The 27,046-nt window shown below is 41.7% G+C and overlaps 1 protein-coding gene across 1 annotated transcript; it reads left to right on the top strand.

The window, feature by feature from the left end:
- The first annotated feature begins 2,552 nt into the window (after window positions 1–2,552).
- Window positions 2,553–27,046, top strand: LOC139370688 (cyclin D-type binding-protein 1). Its single transcript, XM_071110313.1, has 11 exons — window positions 2,553–2,762; window positions 3,092–3,151; window positions 3,293–3,372; window positions 3,806–3,887; window positions 4,944–5,040; window positions 7,822–7,895; window positions 9,685–9,761; window positions 10,209–10,462; window positions 19,096–19,156; window positions 19,494–19,540; window positions 21,516–27,046. The coding sequence occupies exons 1-11, from the start codon at window positions 2,675–2,677 to the stop codon at window positions 21,622–21,624; spliced, it is 1,029 nt and encodes a 342-aa protein (XP_070966414.1). The 5' UTR covers window positions 2,553–2,674; the 3' UTR covers window positions 21,625–27,046.

The raw sequence follows: 27,046 nt of genomic DNA, 5'->3' as shown, positions 1-27,046 counted from the left end.
CCTCTTAGCCCGCCTCCGTGGCCTCTTTAGAGCGACGACCCTCGCCGCCGACCTCGGACTGGGGACCCAAGCCACGGGTCCCGAATGGACGGGAGATTCCGGCACCGCCGGACAGGCGGGAGACTCCGGCAGCGCCGGACAGGCGGGAGACTCTGGCAGCGCTGGACAGGCGGGAGGGGACAGAGACAGAGAGACAGCCTGGTGCATGGGGCTACCACAGGGCTCACCAGGCTGTGGAGACCTACAGGAGGCCTGGTGCATGGAGGAGGCACCGGATGGACCGGGCTGTGGGGGAGCACTGGAGCTCTGGTGCGCAGCCTTGGCACCACTCCTCCAGGCTGAATGCCCACTTTAGCCCGGACCCTCCTTGAGTGCAGGCACAGGTTGTACCGGGCTGTGGGTAAGCACTGGAGCTCTGGTGCATACCACTCGCACCTCTCCCTTCGGCTCAATACCCACATTCGCCTGGCACGGGAGGAGCACAGGCATAGAACGCACTGCACCCTCCCAGAGCCTTGGAGACAAAGCACGCAGCGCAGGATATCCTGGACCGAAACGGCGTACTGGAGACCAAACACGCTGGGCTGGCACAACACGCCCTGGCTAGATGCCTACTCTCGCATGGCACTTGCGGGGGGCTGGCCTATAGCCCACCGGGCTATGAACGCGTACTGGCGACACAGTGCGTTTGACCCCATAATACGGTGCCTGACCAGTACTGCGCTTCTTCCGATAAGCACGAGGAGTGGGATCAGGTCTCCAACCTGACTCTGCCCCACTCCTCGTCTGCCTCTCGTGTCTGTCGCGCTGCCTCCTCAAATCGCCGCCGCTCACCTTTCACTGCCTCCAGCTCTGCCTTGAGGCGGCGATATTCCCCAGCCTGTGCCCAGGGTCCCTTGCCGTCAAGTATCTCCTCCCATGACCAGGAGTCCTGCTGCTGCTGCCCGTTACCACGCTGCTTGGTCCTTGGTTGGTGGGTGTTTCTGTAAGGGTTTTCGTCCATACTAAAACAAAGATATAATAACAGAACTAAGGTCAGAACGTGACAGTGTGGCACCACATAATTTTTTTTTTTAACCTTTTGTAATGACCACCCAGAAACAACACGGTTGCATCTTTTTGGGCATTTTATTTGTGTAAGTAGATTTATAATTGAACACATTTATGAAGATTTTACACTATTATAGAGAGATGTGCTGCTTGGATGATTTACTTTTGATAGAAATAAGTAGAAAAATGTTACGTAATTCATTTCATTATTCTTTTGGCCAAATTGCATATTTACAAATGTAAATTTTCAAACAAAACACCACATTGTATTACCGTACAAAAAGAAATTGAACAATATTTTAAGCCAATTAAATACTGTTAGAATGACAAATGTGTGTATGTCCCTTAATGTCCTTATGTAATGTGATATTGTACCCCCTAGCCCAACTGTCCTTTGTATATTCTTTATATACTTTTGTTCCCCATTTCATTTTGTATTGATTTGTTGTTAATATTTTTTTCAAATAAAATATAGGAATACGAGTTTTAGAGATCGTGAAAACTTCTATCATACATTTTCAATACTTGCAATACAATTGCAATAGGTTGTCTTCTCTCGAAGGAGCCATTGATTCCTACCTCGAGAATGTTTTCTTTTTAATAACAGAGGGTCAAACACATTTCTCCTATTTGTCTGCCTCTTCAGTCCAGAGTGCATTCGTACCGAATGCCAGACTCCACTCTGAGGCACAATGATCTGTACTGCAGGTCGAACATTGGGATATTGTAGACTCCTAAATTGGTAGCGCAGCTTGTTTAGGTGATTTTACAGCTAACTAGATACTATAGATGCTGTTATTGACTTTTGTATTGTTGTGTGTAGCTACGTTTCCTAGCTAGCTAGCCAGCCATACCCTAGAAAGCATTGCATTGTGGACTTTGTCGTCGATTTGAGCTGCAACAGATTTCCACGTGTTGCTACCAACCTTACGACAAAATTAAACATTTGTTCACAAAAATGTTATGTAACACTAATATGTGGACAGAAATTAGTAGTTTTGGGTGGATTTTTCTTTTAAGTATATTTGAACAATTATGTTTACTTTTGATACTTACGTATATTTAACACCAAATACTTTTAAGACTTTTACTAAAGTAGTATTTTACTGGGTGACTTTTACTTGAGTCATGTTCTATTAAGGTATCTTTACTTTTACTTTTACTCAAGTATGAAGTACTAACCGAAATATGCAAATATATGCTAGAACGCGGCAATAGGATCTCGCTAGCGAGTAATAGGCTCTGCCCACTATGATTAATTTGCTCCGATTTGAAACGACAAGGCCGTGGTCTATCTTGGATAAATTATAAACATATTTGACACAACTGTTCATTTGAATTACGTTTATTGTTATCTGGTTCATCAAAATGTTTATTGGAGCACCACCATTTGTTTTTTTTAATTGACAGAACTTCAGAGAAATTAGGCATATCTGAATTAATTTGTTGGTTTACTGTTAGTGAAATAAACTAATCTGATTGCAGTAACATGAGACTGCCTCAAGGTGGTGTCAGAAACCGAGCTATGATGGTGTGTCACTTGTTTTCTTCCGACTGCCATTACAAAAATGTTCTAACTAATAGTTCCAGAATAGCATGAAGTTGTGCGTGTGTACATGGTGCCATGAGTGCTGATAATTCTTGTGCGGACGTGTCGGTACCTTTACGGAATCTCCTAAACTCGGTCCAGTGTGTTCGAGACCGAGTAAAGGGTAGCTATGTGAATGTTGTTACCAGCTTTTTGTATTGATATGTTTACCATTTAGATAGCTTGCTTCAATCTAGAGCCATGTGATAGCTGTTGTTAGCTAGCAACATGGTGGTAACGTTAGCTAGGAGGCTAGCTTCGCTAACGTTAACAACACCGTTTTGATGCAGATAGCAAACATGGCGTGCCTTCTGGGGGAGCTAATTAAAGATAGGGTGTTTTAGCTTCTCAAGTCTTCCTAGCTAGCTCACGGTTGCTAAATCTATAATTAATTATATAAGTAGCTAGCTAATTAGCATATTCAGAAATTGTTGTAACGTTGTTTGTCTTCAGATGGGGAGTCCAACGAGTCCAATGGGGTGTTCAACCTGTCAAACTTCTGGGAAACGCTGAGTTGAGTTTTGCTTTCTTTAACACACATCAAGATGTGTGACTCAATTGCACTGTCATTTCCTTTAATATTTCCTTTGGTTATCTTTCTAAGGCTTCGGTGATAAAAAAAGCTGTGAATAACGCTAACCCTCCAATCCCCAGTGCAAGCAGTGAAAGCAGCCTCACAGGAAGCCACTAAACTCAGCCTTGCCTTCTCTAAGCCTCCCTTGCCAACACAAGAGGTAAAACGGAGTTTACAAATGTTTAGCTAAGTAATATGGTTCTCCTCGGTGACTGTTACTTAAGGGTACAATAGTTGTCATCATTCCTCATCCATAATTATTGGCCCAAAATATTGACACAAACTACTGGGAAGCTGCCACCAGTGACAGGGGGATTGCTGACAGGCACTGCAGTCAGGCATGGAAGACCACGACAGTCAGTCTCCCAATCGTGGTGGTACATGCCTCAAACTGTAGATTAAAACACGTCAAACAAATCCCAAAACTGAAAGTCTGAAACCTTAACCAATCCCCTCAACCCTTCTTACACATTGCTGCTGCATTCCCTGTCGTCTCTAAAACATGGGCTTGAAGTTCAATTTTAATTGAGTTGTAACCTTGCTAGTAAACATTTTGTCATTAGTAAATGTTTTCACTTCTTCCTCCTCATCAGGATGGTGAGAAGTTTGCTGAATCCATCCAGAAGAGCGTTTTGGCACTATCCACTGTGTATTACTGGTTGCCCAAAAGCCATGGTAAGCTACAGAAAATGCTGAAAGTGTCTGTATGTAGGACTGATATATGCATGCCTAGTTGGAATTATTACCCTGATCAATAAGGAAATACTCGGATTGCTTGAAGTCAACATAATATGCGGTGGTAGTAGTTCTCTTTGAGGTCAGTGTAGATCCACAATACAATTCTCTGGGGAGGTGGTGGGGGGGACTGAAGATTACAGAATCAGGTCTGTCCTATGAAATAAATCCCCAAATGTATTCTCCAATATTTTATTTTCTCTGATATGCTTTGTGCATTGAACTGGCATGCATGATTGTTGCTGACACTCAGATATTTAGATGAAGGAAATTAAATAGTCTATAATATGCACTGCCGCAGCCCTAAACTCAAACAGTGGTTCAAAGCCTACACTTTATCACTCAGGGTGTAATTTTCCAGTGGTACTATTTTTGCCATGTTATTAAAACAAAATCAGACAACCCCATAGTAGAATAGTTTACCTTTTTACCTAGTCGGCTTGTGTGTTCTATGCGAGATTATGTATTTATAGCCACTATTCAGCATCAGTTGGGCTATAGCTTATAGTGCTTATTGCTAATGATGTATATGATAAAAGGCACATGGTCCAATATATTAAAATTATATCATTTTTACCAATATGTTATTGGGATCATTTCTGGAGGTGCAAATTCTATTTTAGATGGCGTCAGAAACATTTAATTTGAATTAATTTTGGTGTAAAAAGTATTCTCAGTCCTTGTACATAAACATGATCCTGGAGAGGATCCTATGTAAGGGGACTGGAATTGGTCAAACTTGCAGTTTAATACATGTACAAAATGACCCTCTTTCTCTACAAGCATGATGGTCATTACTTTTTTTACATGAAAGGGGTGGTTAACCTGGCCTCAGAAAATCAATCTCAGATCGACTTAACTTTCAGTCATGTTTTGTTGTTGCTTTAATCCCTGAATATGCCGCCCCCCAAAAAACAAACAGATGCACCCTATTTGTTTTTAGTTGTACTCTACAGAAGCTAGTTGTCTTAAAATTCTCTCCTACTCCTTGTGTAGGTATCACATTGAGGAGACTGGTGAGAGATGCCACAGCTGAGGTGCTAGATGGCATTGTGCAACTGGTGGACGTCATCGTCAGTTCCCCACTACAGAGGTAACACTGCCCACAGCCTTGAAACAATCTACATTGATATGCATTACAATGTTGAGGCTAGTTATTAGTTAGAATTTAAACTAAACCTTTTTTTACATGGCTATTTACTGTGTAGGATTTGTTATTGCCTACATTTGGAGTGCAGGAGTTTGGAATTGAACAGAGTAATTTTATGGAGATATTTAGTCAGATACAAAACATAAACAATAAAATAACTATTTTTCAGGGTGTCCTTAGTTGTGTCCTTAGTAGAATTGATGCAGAGTCTTAAAGGAAAAGGTTCCCTATTGTTTTTCTCACGTGTATTCATTCAACCCACTGTTAATACTCTCAGAAAATGTAATTGACAACTTATTTAAGAAATCTTACTTGAAGCTCTGTCAAGCGAAATGTTTCTTCTTTGGCAATTGCCTTCAAAACTTGTAGTCTTTGCAGCCAACTTTGCTCGCTTTGACAGCATTTGGGTAAAGCTGGTGGACCAGTTTTGAAGTTGAGGAGGCTGCTTCAAGCTTAGTTGCACAAACAATAATTTTGTTACTAAGGCATGTGTATCGCTGTAGGTAATATGCACCCAGTGACAGTTTTCATGCCCTCATTTAGCTCGATAGAGGTGGAGGGATCAGGCCGCAATGCATTGTGGGAATCGAAGCTCGACGGTCGCGAGGACAAAATATTACGTTTTTTGACGGACAGTGGTCGTTATTCTAGATTTGCCTACAACATCCACTACCGTTCTTAAGTTTGGGGTCACTTAGAAATGAGTCAAGATCACTTTCACAGTCAAAAAGCAAGCCGAGATCTTATACTTATACTCATGTAAAAAAAACGTTACCCTACTAAAAACAGTTCTGTAGGAATGAGGTTTGTGCAGTAGGCCTAATATTATTATAGCATTTTGGCCAAATGTCTGACCTGCCAATATTGTTCTTCTCAGACCATATTATTTCAGAACTTGAGCTTTGATGCAAAATAGATCAGTTGGTGTAGCAATTGCAAGGTACAGCTGAACATAAATTGAAATAATTAGCTTTTTTATTTTACTAGACTGATGGTCATGCTTTGAAGACAACTGCTCATGAAAGAGCCCAGATTTTCCGACTTGGAATGCCTAGTTGGATGACCGTTTTTGAGTTTCCAGTTCTGTTGAATGCACTGAATTCTGAGATTTCTGAGTTCCCATTTGTTTTGAACAAGGCATTAGTATCCGCGGAAGGAGGGATAGAGCAGCAGAGGCTGCTCATGGTCCCTGCTCTGTCCTTCCTTTCATCCGGTGGGACTGACCAGAGAGGGGACACAGTCTTCCACCTGATGGAAAACCTTGAGTCGCTCTGCATCTGCCTCGTGCACAAATTCATGTTGTTACTATGACTAGAGAAAGTTAAATATTCCTCAATACTAAAAAGGACATGACGAGCTGCTAATAATGAATAAACGCAGGGATATCGATATACTTGGCTACTCATTCATTGCAGGGAGGTGGGAGAAGTGTGTTTTGTAATAGTGTTGATTAAAAACTTAAACATGAACTCATAAAAACAAACTCTCTTTGCTGTATTCTTTGACAGTCTCTGGTCATGGTTTTAAAAGTTTGATATTCTCTTAGGCTGGTATCAAACTTTGCTCTGGCCAGGTCGTGGAAGCTTGTAGGCACTGTGATTTGAGCTATCCGATTGGCCAGCGCAGTATGTACACTTAGCCACAGATCTCCCAGTATGCTGGGTTGGCGAAGTTTGTCTTTTCAGAAAAATGAAATCGTCCAAAATGGGAACACTTTGCCTACCCGGTGCGGTGCGCAGGACTTCTGAATCAGGTGTGGCTACCACCAACGGTGCAACACAATAAAATAAAAAATTACGCAAGCCTTTATCGTTGGCTTTTCTATAAAAATGTTTGGTGAATCACTTGGGTGAACTTTGCCTTTTTAGCATGTCAACTATAGCAGTAAGCAGGTTTCGATCCAAACAGTTCAATGCAGATTAATTACCTGACACATGGGAAAGTCAACGCTGGGGTGATGGAAAAAGGAAATGTCAGTACAATTTCATAAATGCCGAAACACAATTTGTTTGTTCAACATGGTGGAATCTTTTTGTGTCAGTAAAATTAATTATGTGTGAAATGGCGATTGGAAACAGCTTTATGCGCAAATCACACAATGATATGTTGTGGTCCTCCCACTACTACTTGGGAAAGCATTTGGTTTATTAGGCAACAGATAAAATAAGTTATGAACTTCACAGGGTGGTGAAAGTGCACGGTGATGAGCTTTATGCTCTTTTCCAATAAATATTGAGGGTTCTGTTCTGGTGACATGACAATTGATGCTTGGCTGCCATTTGACAAAAATAATCTTGCTCTTAGTAGCGTCATCATTTAGGTTAGCCTACCTCCACTGTATCTGCGGGCTGTTGACCAGAGGGCATGTGCAAATACCGGAGTGGGAACATTTGCTATATAACGCAACAGTTTTTGTGACAACCATTCGTAGAGTTGAAAATGCGATTGAAAACCATCTTAACTTGTATTTTTTTTATTCAGTACATGGGAATTTAAACGAAAAGTTATTTTTAATGTGCATTACGTCATCACACAGCCTTTTATCCGCACAAGTCAATTTCATAAACATCTCTGGTGAAAAATGTGCGTATTGTTTTAATGCAGATTTTTTGCATGAAAATCTGTTGCCAATTGGATGGAATCCTAGCTAGTGTGTCAGACAGGAGAATTATACAGTTTTATTGAAGGACCTACAATACTTACTAAAGCTTTTTTTAAATTTAGTTTATCACAGGAACAGCTCCAATCTACAGGTGGGGTGTGGTCAGCGTGTGACCAGTTTGCACACTTACCAAGAGGTGAGTAAACTTTACAGAATCCATCTAGTTCAGCATGTACTGAACGTTGCAGATAAAAATGACATGAGTAGAGCTGGCATGATTGCTTACTGTACCTGGCAGATTGTGTGAACAAGACGTGTCTATTGCGTCATCATCCATTCAGATAGAAATCTTTGTAAGAGGGAGGGAATCTGATTTCATTGGTCCTCAACTTGCGTACTCTGACACTTCATTCAGGTTAAATGTAGTTAGCCCTAAGTTAGCCTACCCCGGAGCAGGTTAGATCTGAATGATTTGTTGCCATAGAAATGTACCTGTATAAAAGGTGAGCCAATTTCATGGTACCGGTTATCCTAAATAGAACTCAAAGTTGACTAAAGTTGTCTCGCTAACTCCTCAACTTACATTTGTAGTACAGGGATCTTTTTACAGCAAGAATCCTTAATTGTAGCAATAACAAAGTGGCCACCCTGCTTCTGTTTTAGTTAAAAGGGGATAGGCCTGGAGAAATGTAACACTTCTCAAATTCATAGACAGAGCTATGGAAGGAAGGACTGTTTTAAGTACTGTTTTAAACGTTTGTTTACATTTACATTGTTTACAAACATTGGAGTCAAACAAGCTGATATTTTGGGTTGATCAAAGTTCATGAGGCATTTAAGTATACAGTGCTGTGAAAAAGTATTTGCCCCCTTTCTAATTTTCTCTTTTTGATTCTGAATGTTATCAGGTCTTCAACCAAAACCTAATATTAGATCAAGGGAACCTGAGTGAACAAATAACAATTGCTTACTTATTTCATAAACCAAGTTATCTAACACCCAATGCCCCAGTGTGAAAAAGTAATTTCCCCCCTTACTCTTAACTGGTTGTGCCACCTTTAGCTGCAATGACTCCCACCAAATGCTTTCTGTAGTTGTGGGTCAGTCTCGCGTTGCTGTGGAGGAATTTTGGCCCATTCTTCCATGCAGAACTGCTTTAACACGGCGACATTTGTGGGTTTTCAAGCATGAACTTCTCGTTTCAAGTCCTGCACATCTCAATTGAGATTAGGTCTGGACTTTGACTGGGCCATTCCAAAACTTCAAATTTGTTGCTTTTTAGACATTTTCATGTGGACTTGATTGTGTGTTTGGGATCATTGCATTGCTGCGCTTCAGCTCCCATACGGATGGCCTGACATTCTCCCTTAGAATTATCTGATTCAGAGAAATTCATGGTTCCTTCTATCAAGGCAAGTCGCCCAGGTCCTGAGGCAGCAAAGCATCACACTACCACCACCGTGCTTGACCGTTGGTGTAAGGTTCTTACTGAGGAATGTAGTGTTTGGTTTTCTGCAGGCATAATGGGACCCATTTTGTCCAAAAAGTTATATATTTGACTCCTCTGTCCATGGAACATTCTTCCAAGATCATCCAGGTGCTTTTTGGGGAAATGGGTCCTATTATGTCTGGTGAAAACCAAACATTTCATAATACTTGGCTCTAGTCTAGAACATATTTTTCTGACAAAGATAAGCTGTGCAAGAAAAGGATGATACATTTTGATTGGCACCCACGTAATCAAGTGTTTTATGTACAAGGAATAACTATTCCAAAGCAATCCCCAACTGTGTACATTCTCATGTTAATACAGTATATTCCTGTAAAAAAAATCTAGTGTATATAATGTCTGACCCAGAGCCATACATATACATGGTTAGGCATGCAACTGCCGGCGTTTTTATACAGCCCTTTCTACAATCTGATTGTTAAAAAACCATAGGGTCATAAGAGCATGTTTGTGCCTGTCGTGTTTGTCCATGCAGATAACCGGGCAGCAGTGCTGGGGGTCTTGTCCTCCTATATCGGGGTGGTAAAGGATGCCATAGAGGAGATGGAACAGGTGCCCTTTACTCTTTCACCAATGTTGGCTTCATTTCACTTCTCACCACATTTTCTTCATGAAAATAACCCTTTTATAGTTGTAGCTAACTTAATAAAAATGGCTGTACACATTTTCCATGAATACATTAGCATTTTCATTGAGCTGAAAATGTAATGTCACCTTATGTTGCCATGTCGTCTGTCTCCACATGTCCCTTTTGTATCCTATACTTGTTCGCTTGGGTGTGTCCCAATAATATATATTTTTTCATTATCCTGAAGTGTACACTCATTCATTACAAAGTATTGGATTTGTGGATGCTGAAGGGAGACCATATGTCTTGTACCAGTAATTTCCTTTTAAATCAGTGAAAGGAAGTGAACAAGTGCACACTTTCGGAGGAAGGAACAATAATTGTGACATAGCCCTAGTTTATATGCGCAAATCCCCTCTCCCTCCCACTAGGCACAGGCTGAGAGCCAGGACCCATTCAGTGATGTGTTGGATGACGAGGACCAGGACTCGCGGGGCAACCAGGACACATACTGGTCCGAGGAGGACCGCCAGCTCATGGCGCCCTGCCAGGGCCTGATGAAAGCATCTGCTGCCTGCCTGAGGAAGCTGTTGTCCGCCGTCAAGGCCAATGGCAACGTAAGCATGCCAGAGACTGTGGCGCAGCTGGACGACCTGGCCGATATCAGCAAGGAGATCAGCCCCAGGTAAAATAGGATGGTCAATTCCAAATCCACTCCTAGCTCTTTCCTCACCTATGCATTTAAAGGGATGGATAAGTTAAGGCAGTTTAGTCTACATAAGTGCTTATTAGGGTGTAGAGCTAGGTTAGAGGGTTGATTTTGGTGTTTGGCAGATGACCTTGAAGGTGTCATCAAAACAGCTCTTTAATACTTTGGTTTGCTACGAAGGGTGTGTCTCTCAGCTAGAATGCTAGTAAAAGCTAGTCTGAGAACAAGTTATTCCATTTTGGTGTGACAGGACAAAATAGTGTACAGTGCAATTTCTAGCTTGTAACTTTACCACACCTAGTATGCGTTGACATGCCATAAAAACACTTGCTGAAAAGTACTTTATAGAGTATTTCACTTTGACAACAATTCTAGTCTAATGCACTAGTCAGAAGTACTGTAGATTATAATATGAAAACATTTCATGGAAACTCTACCCCTAGCCTAGTTGATTCACCCTCATCATTTGAATCATCCATTAGAGAATGGTTGAATTACACTCACCACAGAGTTATGTTTGTATGTCGCCTGTATGTTGTGGAATATTCTAATCAAGTGAGACTGTCATTTCTTCAAACAATCAACTTTATTCAATATCGATTAATTATTGCAATAATGAAACCGTCGACCCCACACTCCGAAGTGTGTGTTGCCGAGTGCATAACTGATAATGAGAAAATAGACATTATGTAGAACTTAAAAGTGCTTAGTCAGCGCTGGTTCCAGTACTCTCATAAGCCACCGTGGTTCATCTCCTGATTATTTACACCGGATGTTGTTTTACCACCCACCCTGGCTTAGTTTCCCAGATGCCAGGATGATGAGACAATGAGGCGTTGTTCTAAACTCTTCCAGGCTAGCTCAGGTCACACACCACATCTTGTCTATGGAATGCAGTCTGTAGGTTTCTATCAGTTATTGTCAACTCAAGCTACAGTTGAAGTCCAGACGTTTACATACACTTCGATTGGAGTCATTAAAAATCTTTTTTCAACCACTCCACAAATTTCTTGTTAACAAACTATAGTTTTGGCAAGTCGTTTAGGACATCTACTTTGTGCATGACACAAGTATTTTTTCCAACAATTGTTTACAGACAGATTATTTCACTTATTCACTATCACAATTCCAGTGAGTCAGAAGTTTACATACACTAAGTTGACTGTGCCTTTTAATTAAACAACTTGGAAACTTCCAGAAAATGATGTCATGGCTTTAGAAGCTTCTGATAGGCTAATTGACATAATTTGAGTCAATTGGAGGTGGACCTAAGGATATATTTCAATGCCTACCTTCAAACTCAGTGCCTCTTTGCTGACATCATGGGAAAACCAAAAGAAATCAGCCAAGACCATGCCTGAAGGTACCATGTTCCTCTGTACAAACAATAGTACGCAAGTATAAACACCATGGGTCCACGCAGCCGTCATACCTTTCAGAAAGGAGACACGTTCTGTCTCCTAGAGATTGAACATACTTTGGTGTGAAAAGTGCAAATCAATCCCAGAACAACAGCAAAGGACCTTGTGAAGATGCTGGAGGAAACAGGTACAAAAGTATCTATATCCAGTCAAATGAATCCTATATCAACATCACCTGAAAGGCCGCTCAGCAAGGAAGAAGCCACTGCTCCAAAACCGCCATAAATAAACCAGACTACGGTTTGCAACTGCACATGTGGACAAAAATCTTACTTTTTGGAGAAATGTTCTCTGGTCTGATGAAACAAAAGTATAACTGTTTGGCTATAATAACCATCATTATGTTTGGAGGAAAAAGGGGGAGGCTTGCAAGCTGAAGAACACCATCCCAACTGTGAAGCACGGGTGTGGCAGCATTATGTTGTGGGGGTGCTTTGCTGCAGGGGGGACTGGTGCACTTCACGAAATAGATGGCTTCATGAGGAAGAATAATTATGTGGATATATTGAAGCAACATCTCAAGACATCAGTCAGGAAGTTAAAGCTTGGTTCCAAATGGGTCTTCCAAATGGACAATGACACCAAGCATACTTCCAAATATGTGGCAATATGGCTTAAGGACAACAGAGTTGAGGTGTTGCCATCACAAAGCCCGGACCTTAATCCCATAGAAAATATGTGGGCAGAACTGAATAAGCATGTGTGAGTAAGGAGGCCTACAAACTTGACTCAGTTACACCAGCTTTGTCAGGAGGAATGGGCCTAAATTCACCCAGCTTATTGTGGGAAGCTTGTGGAAGCTTGGCTTTCCAAAACGTTTGACCCAAGTTAAACAATTGAATGGCAATGCTAACAAATACGAATTGAGTGTATGTAAACTTCTGACCCACTGGGAATGTGATGAAACAAATAAATCATTCTGTACTATTATTCTGACATTTCACATTCTTAAAATAGTGGTGATCCTAACTGACCTAAGACAGATAATTTTTACTAGGATTAAATGTCAGGAATTGAAAGTTTAAATGTATTTGGCTAAGGTGTATGTAAACTTCCGACTTCAACTGTTTCTCTGGCAAAAACCCATTTCCTTGACCATAGCCCAGGCTAACTGCGGAAAGCTAAAGTGGAACCCATCCCTTTACAGGAACACATAACTCAACAGAATTGAAAGGTCATGCTATTTTTTTAAGTGTATATAATTGTCTATTAATATCAAAGAAATAAGGCAAATGCATAATCTCCCACACATATTCAACCGGGGGACACACTTATGCAGGCACACACCTACCGGTAAAGTCCCATGCCAATATATCCTCAACACCGCATTTGAGGGCATTATCACTTTTATACACTGCTCAAAAAAATAAAGGGGACACTTAAACAACACAATGTAACTCCAAGTCAATCACACTTCTGTGAAATCAAACTGTCCACTTAGGAAGCAACACTGATTGACAATAAAGTTCACATGCTGTTGTGCAAATGGAATAGACAACAGGTGAAAATTATAGGCAATTAGCAAGACACCCGCAATAAAGGAGTGGTTCTGCAGGTGGTGACCACAGACCACTTCTCAGTTCCTATGCTTACTGGCTGATGTTTTGGTCACTTTTGAATGCTGGTGCTTTCACTCTAGTGGTAGCATGAGACGGAGTCTACAACCCACACAAGTGGCTCCGGTAGTGCAGCTCATCCAGGATGGCACATCAATGTGAGCTGTGGCAAGAAGGTTTGCTGTGTCTGTCAGCATAGTGTCCATAGCATGGAGGCGCTACCAGGAGACAGGCCAGTACATCAGGAGACGTGGAGGAGGCCGTAGGAAGGCAACAACCCAGCAGCAGGACCGCTACCTCCGCCTTTGTGCAAGGAGGAGCAGGAGGAGCACTGCCAGAGCCCTGCAAAATGACCTCCAGCAGGCCACAAATGTGCATGTGTCTGCTCAAACGGTCAGAAACAGACTCCATGAGGGTGGTATGAGGGCCCGACGTCCACAGGTGGGGGTTGTGCTTACAGCCCAACACCGTGCAGGACGTTTGGCATTTGCCAGAGAACACCAAGATTGGCAAATTCGCCACTGGCGCCCTGTGCTCTTCACAGATGAAAGCAGGTTCACACTGAGCACATGTGACAGACGTGACAGAGTCTGAAGACGCCGTGGAGAACGTTCTGCTGCCTGCAACATCCTCCAGCATGACCGGTTTGGCGGTGGGTCAATCATGGTGTGGGGTGGCATTTCTTTGGGGGGCCGCACAGCCCTCAATGTGCTCGCCAGAGGTAGCCTGACTGCCATTAGGTACCAAGATGAGATCCTCAGACCCCTTGTGAGACCATATGCTGGTGCGGTTGGCCCTGGGTTCCTCCTAATGCAAGACAATGCTAGACCTCATGTGGCTGGAGTGTGTCAGCAGTTCCTGCAAGAGGAAGGCATTGATGGTATGGACTGGCCCGCCTGTTCCCCAGACCTGAATCCAATTGAGCACATCTGGGACATCATGTCTCGCTCCATCCACCACAGACTGTCCAGGAGTTGGCGGATGCTTTAATCCAGGTACGTGGAGGCCACACACACTACTGAGCCTCATTTTGACTTGTTTTAAGGACATTACATCAAAGTTGGATCAGCCTTTAGTGTGGTTTTCCACTTTAATTTTGAGTGTGACTCCAAATACAGACCTCCATGGGTTGATAAATTTGATATCCATTGATAATTTGTGTGATTTTGTTGTCAGCACATTCAACTATGTAAAGAAAAAAGTATTTAATAAGAATATTTCATTCATTCAGATCTAGGATGTGTTATTTTAGTGTTCCCTTTATTTTTTTGAGCAGTGTACAATGGGTTACCAACATATTCAAATAATGATTGGCATATTTTCATTGGTGTTGTTTTGATTAATTTATTCATACTATCTCATCATTCCACAAGATAGATATATATATATATATATATTAGTCCAGACACAAATCTAGGGTTGCTACCCAAACCAGCTTTCTATCGGTTCCGTTGCCAGAATTTGTTATTTTTCTATGGACACAACCCAGTTGTTTGGGATGCTCTGGATCGCGTGTTCCAGTTCCCGCGAATATCCAGCAACTTTGCACAGCCATTGGAGAGGTGTGGGACAACATTCCAAAAGCCACAATCAACAGCCTGATCAACTTTGCAATGAACTGATATTGTTGCATGTTGCAAGCGATTTTGGAGATTATCTGCAGATAAATTATGAAAACATTCAATGACGATGTTGAATCATCACTGCAGGAACAATAGGTAGTGGAGAGAGCCTCATTCTGGTCCAAAATATGGTAAAATAAAGCAGATTGAAGGTTTTAAAAGCTACTTGTTTGGTATTATTACAAACTCAGCAAAAAAAAGAAACGTACCTTTTTCAGGACCCTGTCTTTCAAAGAATTTGTAAAAATCCAAATATCTTCATTGTAAAGGGTTTAAACCTTGTTTCCCATACTTGTTCAATGAACCATAAACAGTTAACCTCTCTGGGATATGTGGGACGCGTCTCACCTGGCCAAAAGCCAGGGAAAATGCAGAGCACCAAATTCAAATAAATTACCGTAAAAATCTAACTTTCATTAAATCACACATGCAAGATAGCAAATTAAAGCTACATTTGTTGTGAATCCAGCCAACATGTCAGATTTCAATAAGGCTTTTCGGCGAAAGCAAAAGATGCTATTATCTGAGGATGGCACCCCAGTAAACAAAAATAAGCATATTTCAACCCTGCAGGCACGACACAAAACGCTGAAATAAAATATAATTCATGCCTTAACTTTGACGAGCTTCTTTTGTTGGCACGCCAATATGTCCCATAAACATCACAATGGTCCTTTTGTTCGATTAATTCCGTTGGTATATATTCAAAATGTCAATTTATTTGGCTTGTTTGACCAGAAAAACACCGGTTCCAACTTGACTACAAAATATCTCAAAAGTTACCTGTAAACTTTGCCAAAACATTTCAAACTACTTTTGTAATACAACTTTAGGTATTTTTTTAAACGTAAATAATCGATAAAATTGAAGACTGGGTGATCTGTGTTCAATACGGGAGGAAAACAAACTGTAGCTAGCTTTCTGGTCACGCGCCTCTAACAGTACACTTCAAGTTACCCTCGTTCTGAACAGCCGTACTTCTTCATTAAACAAAGGAAAAACCTCAACCAATTTCTAAAGACTGTTGACATCCAATGGAAGCGGTAGGAACTGCAAGAAGGTCCCTTAAAAATCTGGATTCCCAATGAAAAACCATTGAAAAGAGTGACCTCAAGAGAAAAATTTAAAATCTGAATGGTTTGTCCTCGGGATTTCGCCTGCTAAATAAGTTCTGTTATACTCACAGACATGATTGAAACAGTTTTAGAAACTGCAGAGTGTTTTCTATTCAAAACTACTAATAATATGCATATCTTCTGGGGATGAGTAGCAGGCAGTTGAATTTGGGCATGCATTTCATCCGGATGTGAAAATACTGCCCCCTGTCACCAAGAAGTTAAGGAACATGCACCTGTGGAACGGTCGTTAAGACGCTTACAGACGGTAGGCAATTAAGGTCACAGTTATGAAAACTTAGGACACTAAGGAGGCCTTTGTACTGACTTTAAAAAACACAAAGAAAGATGCCCAGGGTCCCTGCTCATCTGCGTGAACGTGCCTTAGGCATGCTGCAAGGAGGCATGAGGACTGCAGATGTGGCCAGGGCAATAAATTACAATGTCAGTACTGAGACGCCTAGACAGCGCTACAGGGGAGGCAGGACGGACAGCTGATCGTCCTCGCAGTGGCAGACCACGTGTAACAACACCTGCACAGGATCGGTACATCCGAACATCACACCTGCGGGACAGGTACAGGATGACAACAACAACTGCCCGAGTTACACCAGGGATGCACAATCCCTCCACTGGTGCTCAGACTGTCCGCAATAGACTGAGAGAGGCTGAACTGAGGGCTTGTAGGCCTGTTGTAAGGCAGGTCCTCACCAGACATCATCGGCAACAACTTCGCCTATGGGCACAAACCCACCGTTGCTGGACGTGCTCAATGGGATTGAGATCCGGGCTCTTCACTGGCCATGGCAGAACACTGACATTCCTGTCTTGCAGGAAGTCACGTACAGAACATGCTGGAGGGTCATCTCAGGATGAGCCTGCAGGGAGGGCACCACATGAGGGAGGAGGATGTCTTCCCTGTAACGCACTGCATTGAGATTGCCTGCAATGACAACGTTCACGCAGCCCGGATCTCAATCCCATTGAGCACGTCTGGGACCTGTTGGATCGGAGGGTGAGTGCTAGGGCCATACCACCAGAAATGTCTGGGAACGTGCAGGTGCCTTGGTGGAAGAGTGGGGTAACATCTCACAGCAAGAACTGGCAAATCTAGTGCAGTCCACGAGGAGGAGATGCACTGCAGTACTTAACACAGCTTGTGGCCACATCAAATCTATTTATTTTTTTATAAAGCCCTTTTTACATCATCTGATATCTCAAAGTGCCCCCCCCCCCTCCCTTTGTTCAGGGACACATTATACCATTTCTGTCACATATCTGGAACTTGTTCATTTTGTCTCTTGTTGAATCTTATGTTCATACAAATATTTACACATGTTAAGTTTTCTGTAAAAAAAAATCAATTTTTTTTGCCGAGTTTATATTGATATAGGCCTACTGATTTTGATTAGTGTCAACAATGCAGTTAACTGCTGCTTTCTGTGTAGCAAAGCCCATGTTTAACACCTGCTTCATTCTTCAATCATAATTGTAGTTCATGGGCGCCTGGATTTGTCCACACCCACTTTTCTACAATCTGGCGGGGGGTTTGCATTTTTAACACATTTTCTGCAATTCTATGTTTCTCAACAGGGAATCCATGTTTACTTGACAGAAAACAAATGTTTTCTTACATTTTTGCCACAAACTAAATCGAAACATTAGACTAGTTTTTCTGACTAGATTAATTATCTACCATCTTCCCTCAAAGTCCCAACCAGAGATTTGACAGGTCTGAAACCTTACCAACTTTGTGCCTAAACTAGGGCTCCAACCCTGTTCCTGGAGACCTACGGTCCTGTAGGTTTTCACTCCAACCCTAATCTCGCACACCTGATTCTAATAATTAGCTGGTTGATAAACTGAACCCGGTTAGTTACAACTGGGGTTGAAGCGAAAACCTACAGGAGGATAGCCTTCCTGGAACAGGGTTCGAGACCCCTGGCCTAGACAATATCTGAAACAACACTCTGAATTAATAAATGTTCAATAATTGTAATGTCATGTCTTTCTACTCAATAACACAACAAATTTGACCAATCTGGGAGGTAAAGTAATTCAAGTATTCAATAATTTTGCTGTTTATTTCGGATGGAATCCAATTACACCCCCAGCCCGGAACTCCCTGGCTGGCTATTTTTTTTTATTTGGCTGGCTACTCCATATACTTATACTCCAAAACAAGTACAGACAAGCTGTTTGTGGCATAAAATATGTCTACCAAATCAAAGGAGTAGTTTCTTCTGAATGCAATGGTGTAGCTAGTGTCCCACTACAATCAGACTGTACTGTCAGCTAAAAATGACATGCATCGCTCAAGAGATTAGATCCGGGGGCTATTGACAGATCTATATAAAGGAGAAATTTAAAAGTGCAGGAGCGGTGGTATCTTTCCCAAAATTCCACTGTTTTCCAGAAATGCCAGTTGGAATATTGCCAGAATCAGGAGCACGTAATCTGGAGTCCAATGAGCAGGATTTCTGGGAATTTGCAACCATAGACACAGCAACATTCAAGGAAACCGGGTTTTGGCATTACTCTGCAGAAGTTTAATAAATGGTTGGTTCCTAGTACCTCCAAAGCCCCTTGCCATCAAGTACATGAAGCAGCAAAAGTCATTTTTAAATAAAAAGTGCACATTGGTAGCTAATTGGTGCACAATTAGGAAGCAGGTTGATACTCTGAATGCCAGATATGCTCATGTAATGACTGAGAATAGTTTGTTCTCATGTTTGTGCATCATTAGCCAAAGTGTATATAGTGCCCACACCAGATACTGACCTTGGGGACAAGGTCACAGTATATGATCGATCTAGTAATTTTTGCAATACGCTTAACTCAGGAACCAACGCTTGTTTATGGGGTTGACCTCTGACTCTCTCTGTGTGCTTCCAGTGTTGATGACCTGGTACTCAGTCTCTACCCACCCATGGATTACTCAGGAGTGGATCAAAACGTAAGGCGCTTGGATCATTTGTGCCAGACAGTGTATATAATTAAGTGATTGTACCTCAGTCATGACGAAAGTTGTGCTGTTTAATTGGAAGTGGTGGATCGAAATGAATAATACCATTATTTAAATGTTTTACTTTGTTAATGCTATTAGGATTTCCTTATTGAAAGGCTTTGTTGAAGTAGTTGAAACACAATAGAGGAGGAGACAGACAACTTGGCATGTTGTATACATATACTTAATTTATTTTCTGTTTAAGTATGTTTGGGATGGCTTGTATTGTTAAAGCAACATTTACGTTTATGATGTTTCTTCCAAACGCTCTCCGTCTTCGTTTCAGGCATGTAAACTGACCTTGGTGCTAAAGAAAGTGTTGGATATCATCAGGTGTGTATAGAAGGGCCTGTTTGTCTGTGTGAGCCACGCAGACAGTGTTATGTTTTTACCTGTTGGCTACTGAAACATCCACTTGGCAGGGCTTATCTATAAATTATTCTTAAGAAAAGACCTGATAGAACTGGCTTCTAATGTCAGACTGTACAGTTGTGGCCAAAAGTTTTGAGAATGACACAAAAATATTAATTTCCGCAAAGTTTGCTGCTTCAGTGTCTTTAGATATTTTTGTCAGATGTTACTATGGAATACTGAAGTATAATTACAAACATTTCATTAGTGTCAAAGGCTTTTATTGACAATTACATGAAGTTGATGCAAAGAATCAATATTTGCAGTGATGACCCTTCTTTTTCAAGACCTCTGAAATCCGCCCTGGCATGCTGTCAATTAACTTCTGGGCCACATTCTGACTGATGGCAGCCCGTTCTTGCAAAATCAATGCTTGGAGTTTCAGAATTTGTGGGTTTTTGTTTGTCCCCCCACCTCTTGAGGATTGACCACAAGTTCTCAATGGGATTAAGGTGTGGGGAGTTTCCTGCCATGGACCCAAAATATCAATGTTTTGTTCCCCGAGCCACTTAGTTATCACATTTGCCTTATGGGAAGGTGCTCCATCATGCTTGAAAAAGCATTGTTCGTCTTCAAACTGTTCCTGGATGGTTGGGAGAAGTTGCTCTCGGAGGATGTGTTGGTACCATTCTTTATCCATGGCTGTGTCTTAGGTGAAATTGTGAGTGAGCCCACTCCTTTGGCTGAGACGCAACCCCACACATGAATGGTCTCTTTACTGTTGGCATGACACAGGACTGATGGTAGCGCTCACCTTGTCTTCTCCGGACAAGCTTTTTTCCGGATGCCCCAAACAATCGGAAAGGGGATTCATCAGAGAAAATGACTTTACCCTAGTCCTCAGCAGTCCAATCCTTGTACCTTTTGCAGAATATCAGTCTGTCCTTGATGTTTTTCCTGGAGAGAAGTGGCTTCTTTGCTGCCCTTCTTGACACCAGGCCGTCCTCCAAAAGTCTTCGCCTCACTGTGCATGCAGATACACTCACACCTGCCTGCTGCCATTCCTGAGCAAGCTCTGTACTGGTGGTGCCCCGATCCCGCAGCTGAATCAACTTTAGGAGACGGTCCTGGCGCTTGCTGAACTTGGGTGCCCTGAAGCCGCCTTCACAACAATTGAGCCACTCTCCTTGAAGTTCTTGATGATCCGATAAATGGTTGATTTAGATGCAATCTTACTTGCAGCAATATCCTTGCCTGTGAAGCCCTTTTTGTGCAAAGCAATGATGACTGCACGTGTTTCCTTGTAGGTAACAATGGTTGACAGAGGAAGAACATTGATTCCAAGCACCACCCTCCTTTTGAAACTTCCAGTCTGTTATTCGAACTCACTCAGCACAACGGAGTGATCTTCAGCCTTGTCCTCATCAACTCACACCTGTGTTAATGAAAGAATCACTGACATGTCAGCTGTAACCTTTTGTGGCAGTGCTGAAATGCAGTGGAAATGTTTTTGGGGATTCCGTTCATTTGCATGGCAAAGAGGGACTTTGCAATTCATCTGATCACTCTTCATAACATTCTAGAGTATTCGCAAAATCCCATCATACAAACTGAGGCAGCAGACTTTGTGAAAATTAATTTGTGTCATTTTCAAAACTTTTGGCCACGACTGTACAATGGTAGCGGATGAGCAACAGTCTACCGAGAACCACTGGTTTCTGATGCATCATAGTTGTAGGGAGGAAGCCAGCCATCACACTTTCATGAGAGAAATAATGACTTAAGTTGCTCTTTAAATCACATCTCACTTTTAACTCTTTGTCTCAATATTATTAGTTTTCCATCAAGGGGACCAGTCTGAGAGGATTTGATAAGTGGATGAATGAGGGAAGGAAGAAAATGTATTGCTTTTTAGTGTACTCTACTTTGACACAGCCTTCTTGTCCTCCTCCCTCAGGGTGAGTCACGTGTGTTTAGAAGCAGACCTGAACTGGGTGCAGTTTCTGAACGGGGCCCTGGATCACAACCTACAGAAGATCAAAGCTCTGATTCAAGGCTCCAGCTAGATGATGAGTGGAGGGTGTGCGAGAGGTGAATGGAGACAAAGGTGTGTATGTGTGTACACGTTTATGGAGAAGGGGAAGGTGTGTGCACATGTGTGAAGAGGACTGGGGCCATCCTCTCTGACCCTGAGCTCAATGGACTTTGTTGAATGTTACACAAGTGTGTTTACTTCCCCCTTGTGTACACACTCTATACACCATTAAGACAGCAGACATATTTGCAAAACGTAAAAATCTTGCTTCATGTGTGTATAAATATTTATAGATTCATTTTGGCTTTACCACTCATCTAGCTGGATGTTTTGCAGTGGCATAAGTCTGTTTGACGATCTTTAATCAACATGCTTGACTTTGCAAAGAACAATAACAAGATGCCGTTTGCATAGAATTTGTACACAGTCAAACTACAGTATTATACATTGAGGGAAAGCGATTTCTGTGTACTTCTGCTGCCCACTTTTTGGAAATTAGAATTTTTGCTGAATATTGTTCAACAATGAAGACCATGCTATAAAATATGATTTTATTAAATGACAATGACCGGCACTTTTATTAATACAAAATAAAAGTAACTCGCCTTGCACTCAATCATGAGCAGGATTACATTTATTTTTCAGAAGTGGTTTTCGTTATTCTTCACGAGGGCTTTACGGTCTCTGCCTGTAGACACCGGTCACATTGCAGCTTGCCTTAATATCTGTGAATTGGCCACTAGCTTCTTTGGAGTGAAGGGCACCTGTACATGTACCTGATGCCCTGGTTTTAGCAGAGAAAATCTGAGACATGTACAAATTATACCTCCAAAACATTTTTAGACTTCTAAACTACAAACACACACAAGGTTGTGTGTAAAATATCACAGATGAGAGAACTCAAAGCTTTAACCACATGACCAATCCATGGATGAATGCATGTCCTTTCAAGTTTAGCCAAGAGCTCAATAATCTCTCATGGGCAGAGTACATAAATGGTATCGTCAAAAGATTGAGATATGACAACTAATGAGCAATTGTAGTTCAGGTGCTTTGGTTTTCTGTCACTGGTTATTTAGACATAAGGATTGTGTGAAGGTAGTGCTGAAAGTGGATGAAGGGATTTCAAGCAGGAAGTGTTTGGAAGGGGGGGGGGGTGTTGGCTGACATTTACTGTTTTTAGAGGGTTGCAGACTTCGCTAGTTTCGTTTAGTATTTCTCCCGCCAGAACCTAATCAAGCATCTGAGGAAATTCCGTGAGACTTTAGTTCTGGGTTTCCAAGATTAAGAGCTAAATTGGTTCCACATGGATATTTAGGTTTTATGACAAACTGAAACCTAGTTTGTAAAGCCAGCAGAGAAGTGTCACATCCCACTGGGCACAAACTGGTTAAATCAACACAATTTGTCAATGTATTGTGATGTAGAATCTGTAGCAAATACATTGGATTTGAAAGTAAACTGTTTTGAGGGTAACATTTCATCTGTGATTGTCATGGTAACCAATTTTCTACAAGGTTTCTATGTGTACATTTTTGAAACGTCGTCAGATCTTCAATGTAATATCCACGTTAAGGAAAGAAACGGTGTGCAGCACCTCCTACTGGAGAGTTTCTCTTCAGCTATTCCTTCAGTGTCCCATCCATGGATTTAACTAAGCCCAGCACTATTTAGCTTTGATATTGTCACTGACTATTACCAATGTGCTATTGTGAGAATGATTTGAGGAATCTCCACTTAATAGATTCACTGTTGCTATTGAAGTTATTCCAAAGGGTAGGTTCAACAGAGCAAGTGAAATGTAACTTTACTTTATCAATCGTCTAGCATCAGTGATGGATGCCATTTAGTCCGATATAGCATTTGGGAAGTAATTAACATTTTTTAAATTCAATCCAGGTTTATACTAAAAATAGATCACATATAGGCCTAGAGTTTCAAGCTTTGGTTGATTTGAAATGGAATCTTCAAGTTAATAATAAATATTTTTGATTCAGGCCATCTCAAACAAAAATCTAAATTAAAGAACAGAATTAAACCAGTGGCTCAGATGGAACTATCCAAGCAGTAGGTACATCTCCTTTAAATGTTTTTGATTCCGTTGTCAACCAAACAATTCAAATATTACTTTTGTAAAACGGCAAATAGCATAGAATTAGTCATTTAATAGGATCTCTATGGTAAACTTTATTTAACTAGGCAAGTCAGTTGAGCAAATTTTTATTTACAATGACTGCCTACCAAAAGACCTGCAGGGACGGGCTGGGATTAAAAATATTTGTTTTAATAAAAATATAGGACAAAACACATCACGACAAGAGACCTAAGACGACAACATAGCAAGGCAGCAACACATGACAACACAACATGACATAGCAACACATGGTAGCTGTACAAAACATGGTACAAATATTAGGCCAGACAACAGCACAAAGGGCAAGAAGGTAGTGACAACAATACATCACGCAAAGCAGCCACAACTGTCAGTAAGAGTGTCCATGATTGAGTCTTTGAATGAAGAGGCTGAGATAAAACTGTCCAGTTTGAGTGTTTGTTGCAGCTTATTCCAGTCGCTAGCTGAAGCGAACTGAAAAGACTAGCGACCCACGGTTGTGTGTGCTTTGGGGACCTTTAACAGAATGTGAGTAGCAGAAAGGGTGTTATATGTGCAGGATGTCTGCTGCAGTAGATGTCTCAGGGGGGAGTGAGATGGTTTTATAAATGAGCATCAAGCAGTGGGTCTTGTGAGGGGTATACAGAGATGACCATTTTACAGAGTATAGAGTGCAGTGACGTGTCCTATAAGGAGCATTGGTGGCAAATCAGATGGCCGAATGGTAAAGAATGTCTAGCCGCTCGAGAGCACCCCTACTTGCTGCTGTATAATTTACGTCTCTGTAATCTAGCATTGGTAGGATGGTCATCTGAATCGGGGTTAGTTTGGCAGCTGGGGTGAAAGAGGAGCGATTGCGATAGAGGTAACCAAGTCTAGATTTAACTTTAGCCTCCAGCTTTTAAATGTGCTGAGAGAAGGACAGTGTACCATCTAGCCATACTCCCAAGTACTTGTATGGGGTGACTACCTCAAGCTCTAAACCCTCAGAGGTAGTAATAACATCTGTGGGAGGGGCATTCTTCTTACCAAACCACATGACCTTTGTTTTGGAGAAATTCAGAACAAGGTTAAGGGCAGAGAAAGCTTGTTTGTAGAGCGTTTAACACAAAATACGGGGAAGGGGCCAGCTGAGTATGACTATCACCTGCATATAAATGATGAGCGAGCTTCCTACTGCTTGAGCTATGTTGTTGATGTAAATTGAAAGCGTGGGGCCTAGGATCAAGCCTTGGGGTATTCTCTTGGTGAATACAGGCAGTGGCTGAGACAACATATTTTCTGACTTTATACACTGCACTCTTCCAGGGATAGTTAGCAAGCCAGCGCAAAGACCCTTTAGAGACACCAATACTCCTTAGCTGTCCCACAAGAATGGAATGGTCTACCGTATCAAAAGCTTTGGCCAAGTCAATAAAAATATCAGCACAACATTGCTTAGTATCAAGGGCAATCGTGGTGACATTGAGGACCTTTTTAAGGTTGCAGTGAAACATCCATAACCAGAGTGAAAACCAGATTGCATACCAGAGAGAATACTATAGACATCAAGAAAGCCAATCAATTGATTATTGACAAGTTTTTCCTACACTTTTGATAAACAGGGCAAAATAGAAATAGACCTGATAAAGGATCAGCTTTATCTCCCCCACTTCAAGCTGATTCTATACCATTTTACAGAGGCCTGTTCATGAAGGCTTGCTCATTAAAGCGTCTGACAGGTCCTTTCACTGAGCAGCCATTACGAACACAGGCTGTAAAACAGTGATTACTAAGGTCATTACATAAAACACCAGACTGATACCTATCAGGATTATTTGTGGATAACATTGAGGAAAGTAGCGCTTTCTGGGTGTTTGGAGGTAGGGTATAGGCTGATTCTGATGGAGGACAATAGCATCCAACAACAGTCAACAAAGAGCTATTTAAAAGTTTAATGCTTAAAACCAGCAAATAAAATTGTTTGGACAGACTTGGTGGAGACAACCGAGCGCTGAAGATGATCCTTGTTAACGATCTATCTTGCAGAGAAAGGTTAAGATCAACATTTAAAGCTCTCTTCTTTAACCAAGTCTCAGTAATGACTAACATCTAGATTGGAGCTGTGAACCCACACTTTCAATTGAAAACCCAGGCTTTTACGAGCGAAGAAATCCGAGCACAAGTCAGAATTGTGATGAGCTTGGAGGGCACTATAGTGTTGAGCTGCAGTCCACGAACAGCATTCTCATGCAAGTGTTCCTTTTGTCCAAATGGGAAAAGGCAGTGTGGAGTGCAATAGCGATTGAGTCATCTGTTGGGCCGGTATGCGAATTGGGGTGGATCCATGGTTTTTTGGATGATGGTGTAGATGTGAGCCATGACTAGCCTTTGATGGCTACAGATGTGAGTACTACCGGGCGGTATCATTTATACAGGTTACCTTTGGCAATTTTAGGCACAGGAACTATGGTGGTTTGCTTGAAACATGTAAGTATTACAGACTGGTAGTGCTGAACTAAATGCCATCAGATGATCCCTTAACATATTCCAGTCTGTGCTAGCAAAACAGGCCTGTAGCTTAGCATCCCCTTCATCGGACCACTTCCATATTTGGCGCTTCATTTGTACTTCCTGTTTGAGTTTTTGCTTATCAGGAGGATAGAGTTATGGTCCGATTTGCCAAATGGAGGGTGGGGACAGCTTTGTATGCGGAGTAAAGGTGATCTATAGTTTTTATCCCTCTAGTTGCACAGATGACATGCTGATTAAAATTATTGGCCATTAGGAGCGTTGCCTCTGGATGAGCATTTTCTTATGGCCCTATACAGCTCGTTGAGTTTACCATCAGTTTGGTGGTAAATAGACAGCTACAAAAAAGGTTTTAGCATCTATGGTCTACGGCGTATCATGAGGTATTCTAACTCAGGCGAAAAGAACCTTGAGACTTCCTTAATATTAGAGATCGCGCACCAGCTGTTAAGGGACACAACCCCCCCCCCCCCCCCCCGATCTTACCAGACTCAAAACTGACCAGTTTTGTCTTGCCAATGTATAGAAAAACCAGCTAGATGTTAATTAGCCATGTCCAGAGAAGCATAGTGTATTACAGTTCTTAATGTCCTGTTGATAGGATAGTCTCGAATGGAACTTGTCCAGTTTATTCTCTAGTGATTGCACATTCAGCAATAGAACAGAGGATAGAGGTGATTTATTCATTTGCCACCGTAATTTCATCAGGGTGCCCGCACGCAACCTCCTATAGCGCCCTTTTCAAGTATTTAAGCCCTGGTCCGGGAAATCAATGTCTTTCACCTGCAACTTTTTTTTAAAGTACTGAATAAACTTACACTGAATAAAC

Source organism: Oncorhynchus clarkii, chromosome 17 (assembly GCF_045791955.1).
Source record: "Oncorhynchus clarkii lewisi isolate Uvic-CL-2024 chromosome 17, UVic_Ocla_1.0, whole genome shotgun sequence".
Taxonomy (NCBI): Eukaryota; Metazoa; Chordata; class Actinopteri; order Salmoniformes; family Salmonidae; genus Oncorhynchus; species Oncorhynchus clarkii.
This window is presented reverse-complemented; position numbering and strand designations above follow the sequence as displayed.

Bases quoted from the DNA above. Each gene is read 5' to 3' on its own strand.
- LOC139370688 (XM_071110313.1), top strand. From the start codon at position 2,675: ATGAGTGCTGATAATTCTTGTGCGGACGTGTCGGTACCTTTACGGAAT. The intron at 10,463-19,095 runs GTAAAATAGGAT...GTGTGCTTCCAG, and splicing joins AGCAAGGAGATCAGCCCCAG to TGTTGATGACCTGGTACTCA. The intron at 19,541-21,515 runs GTGTGTATAGAA...CTCCTCCCTCAG, and splicing joins AAAGTGTTGGATATCATCAG to GGTGAGTCACGTGTGTTTAG.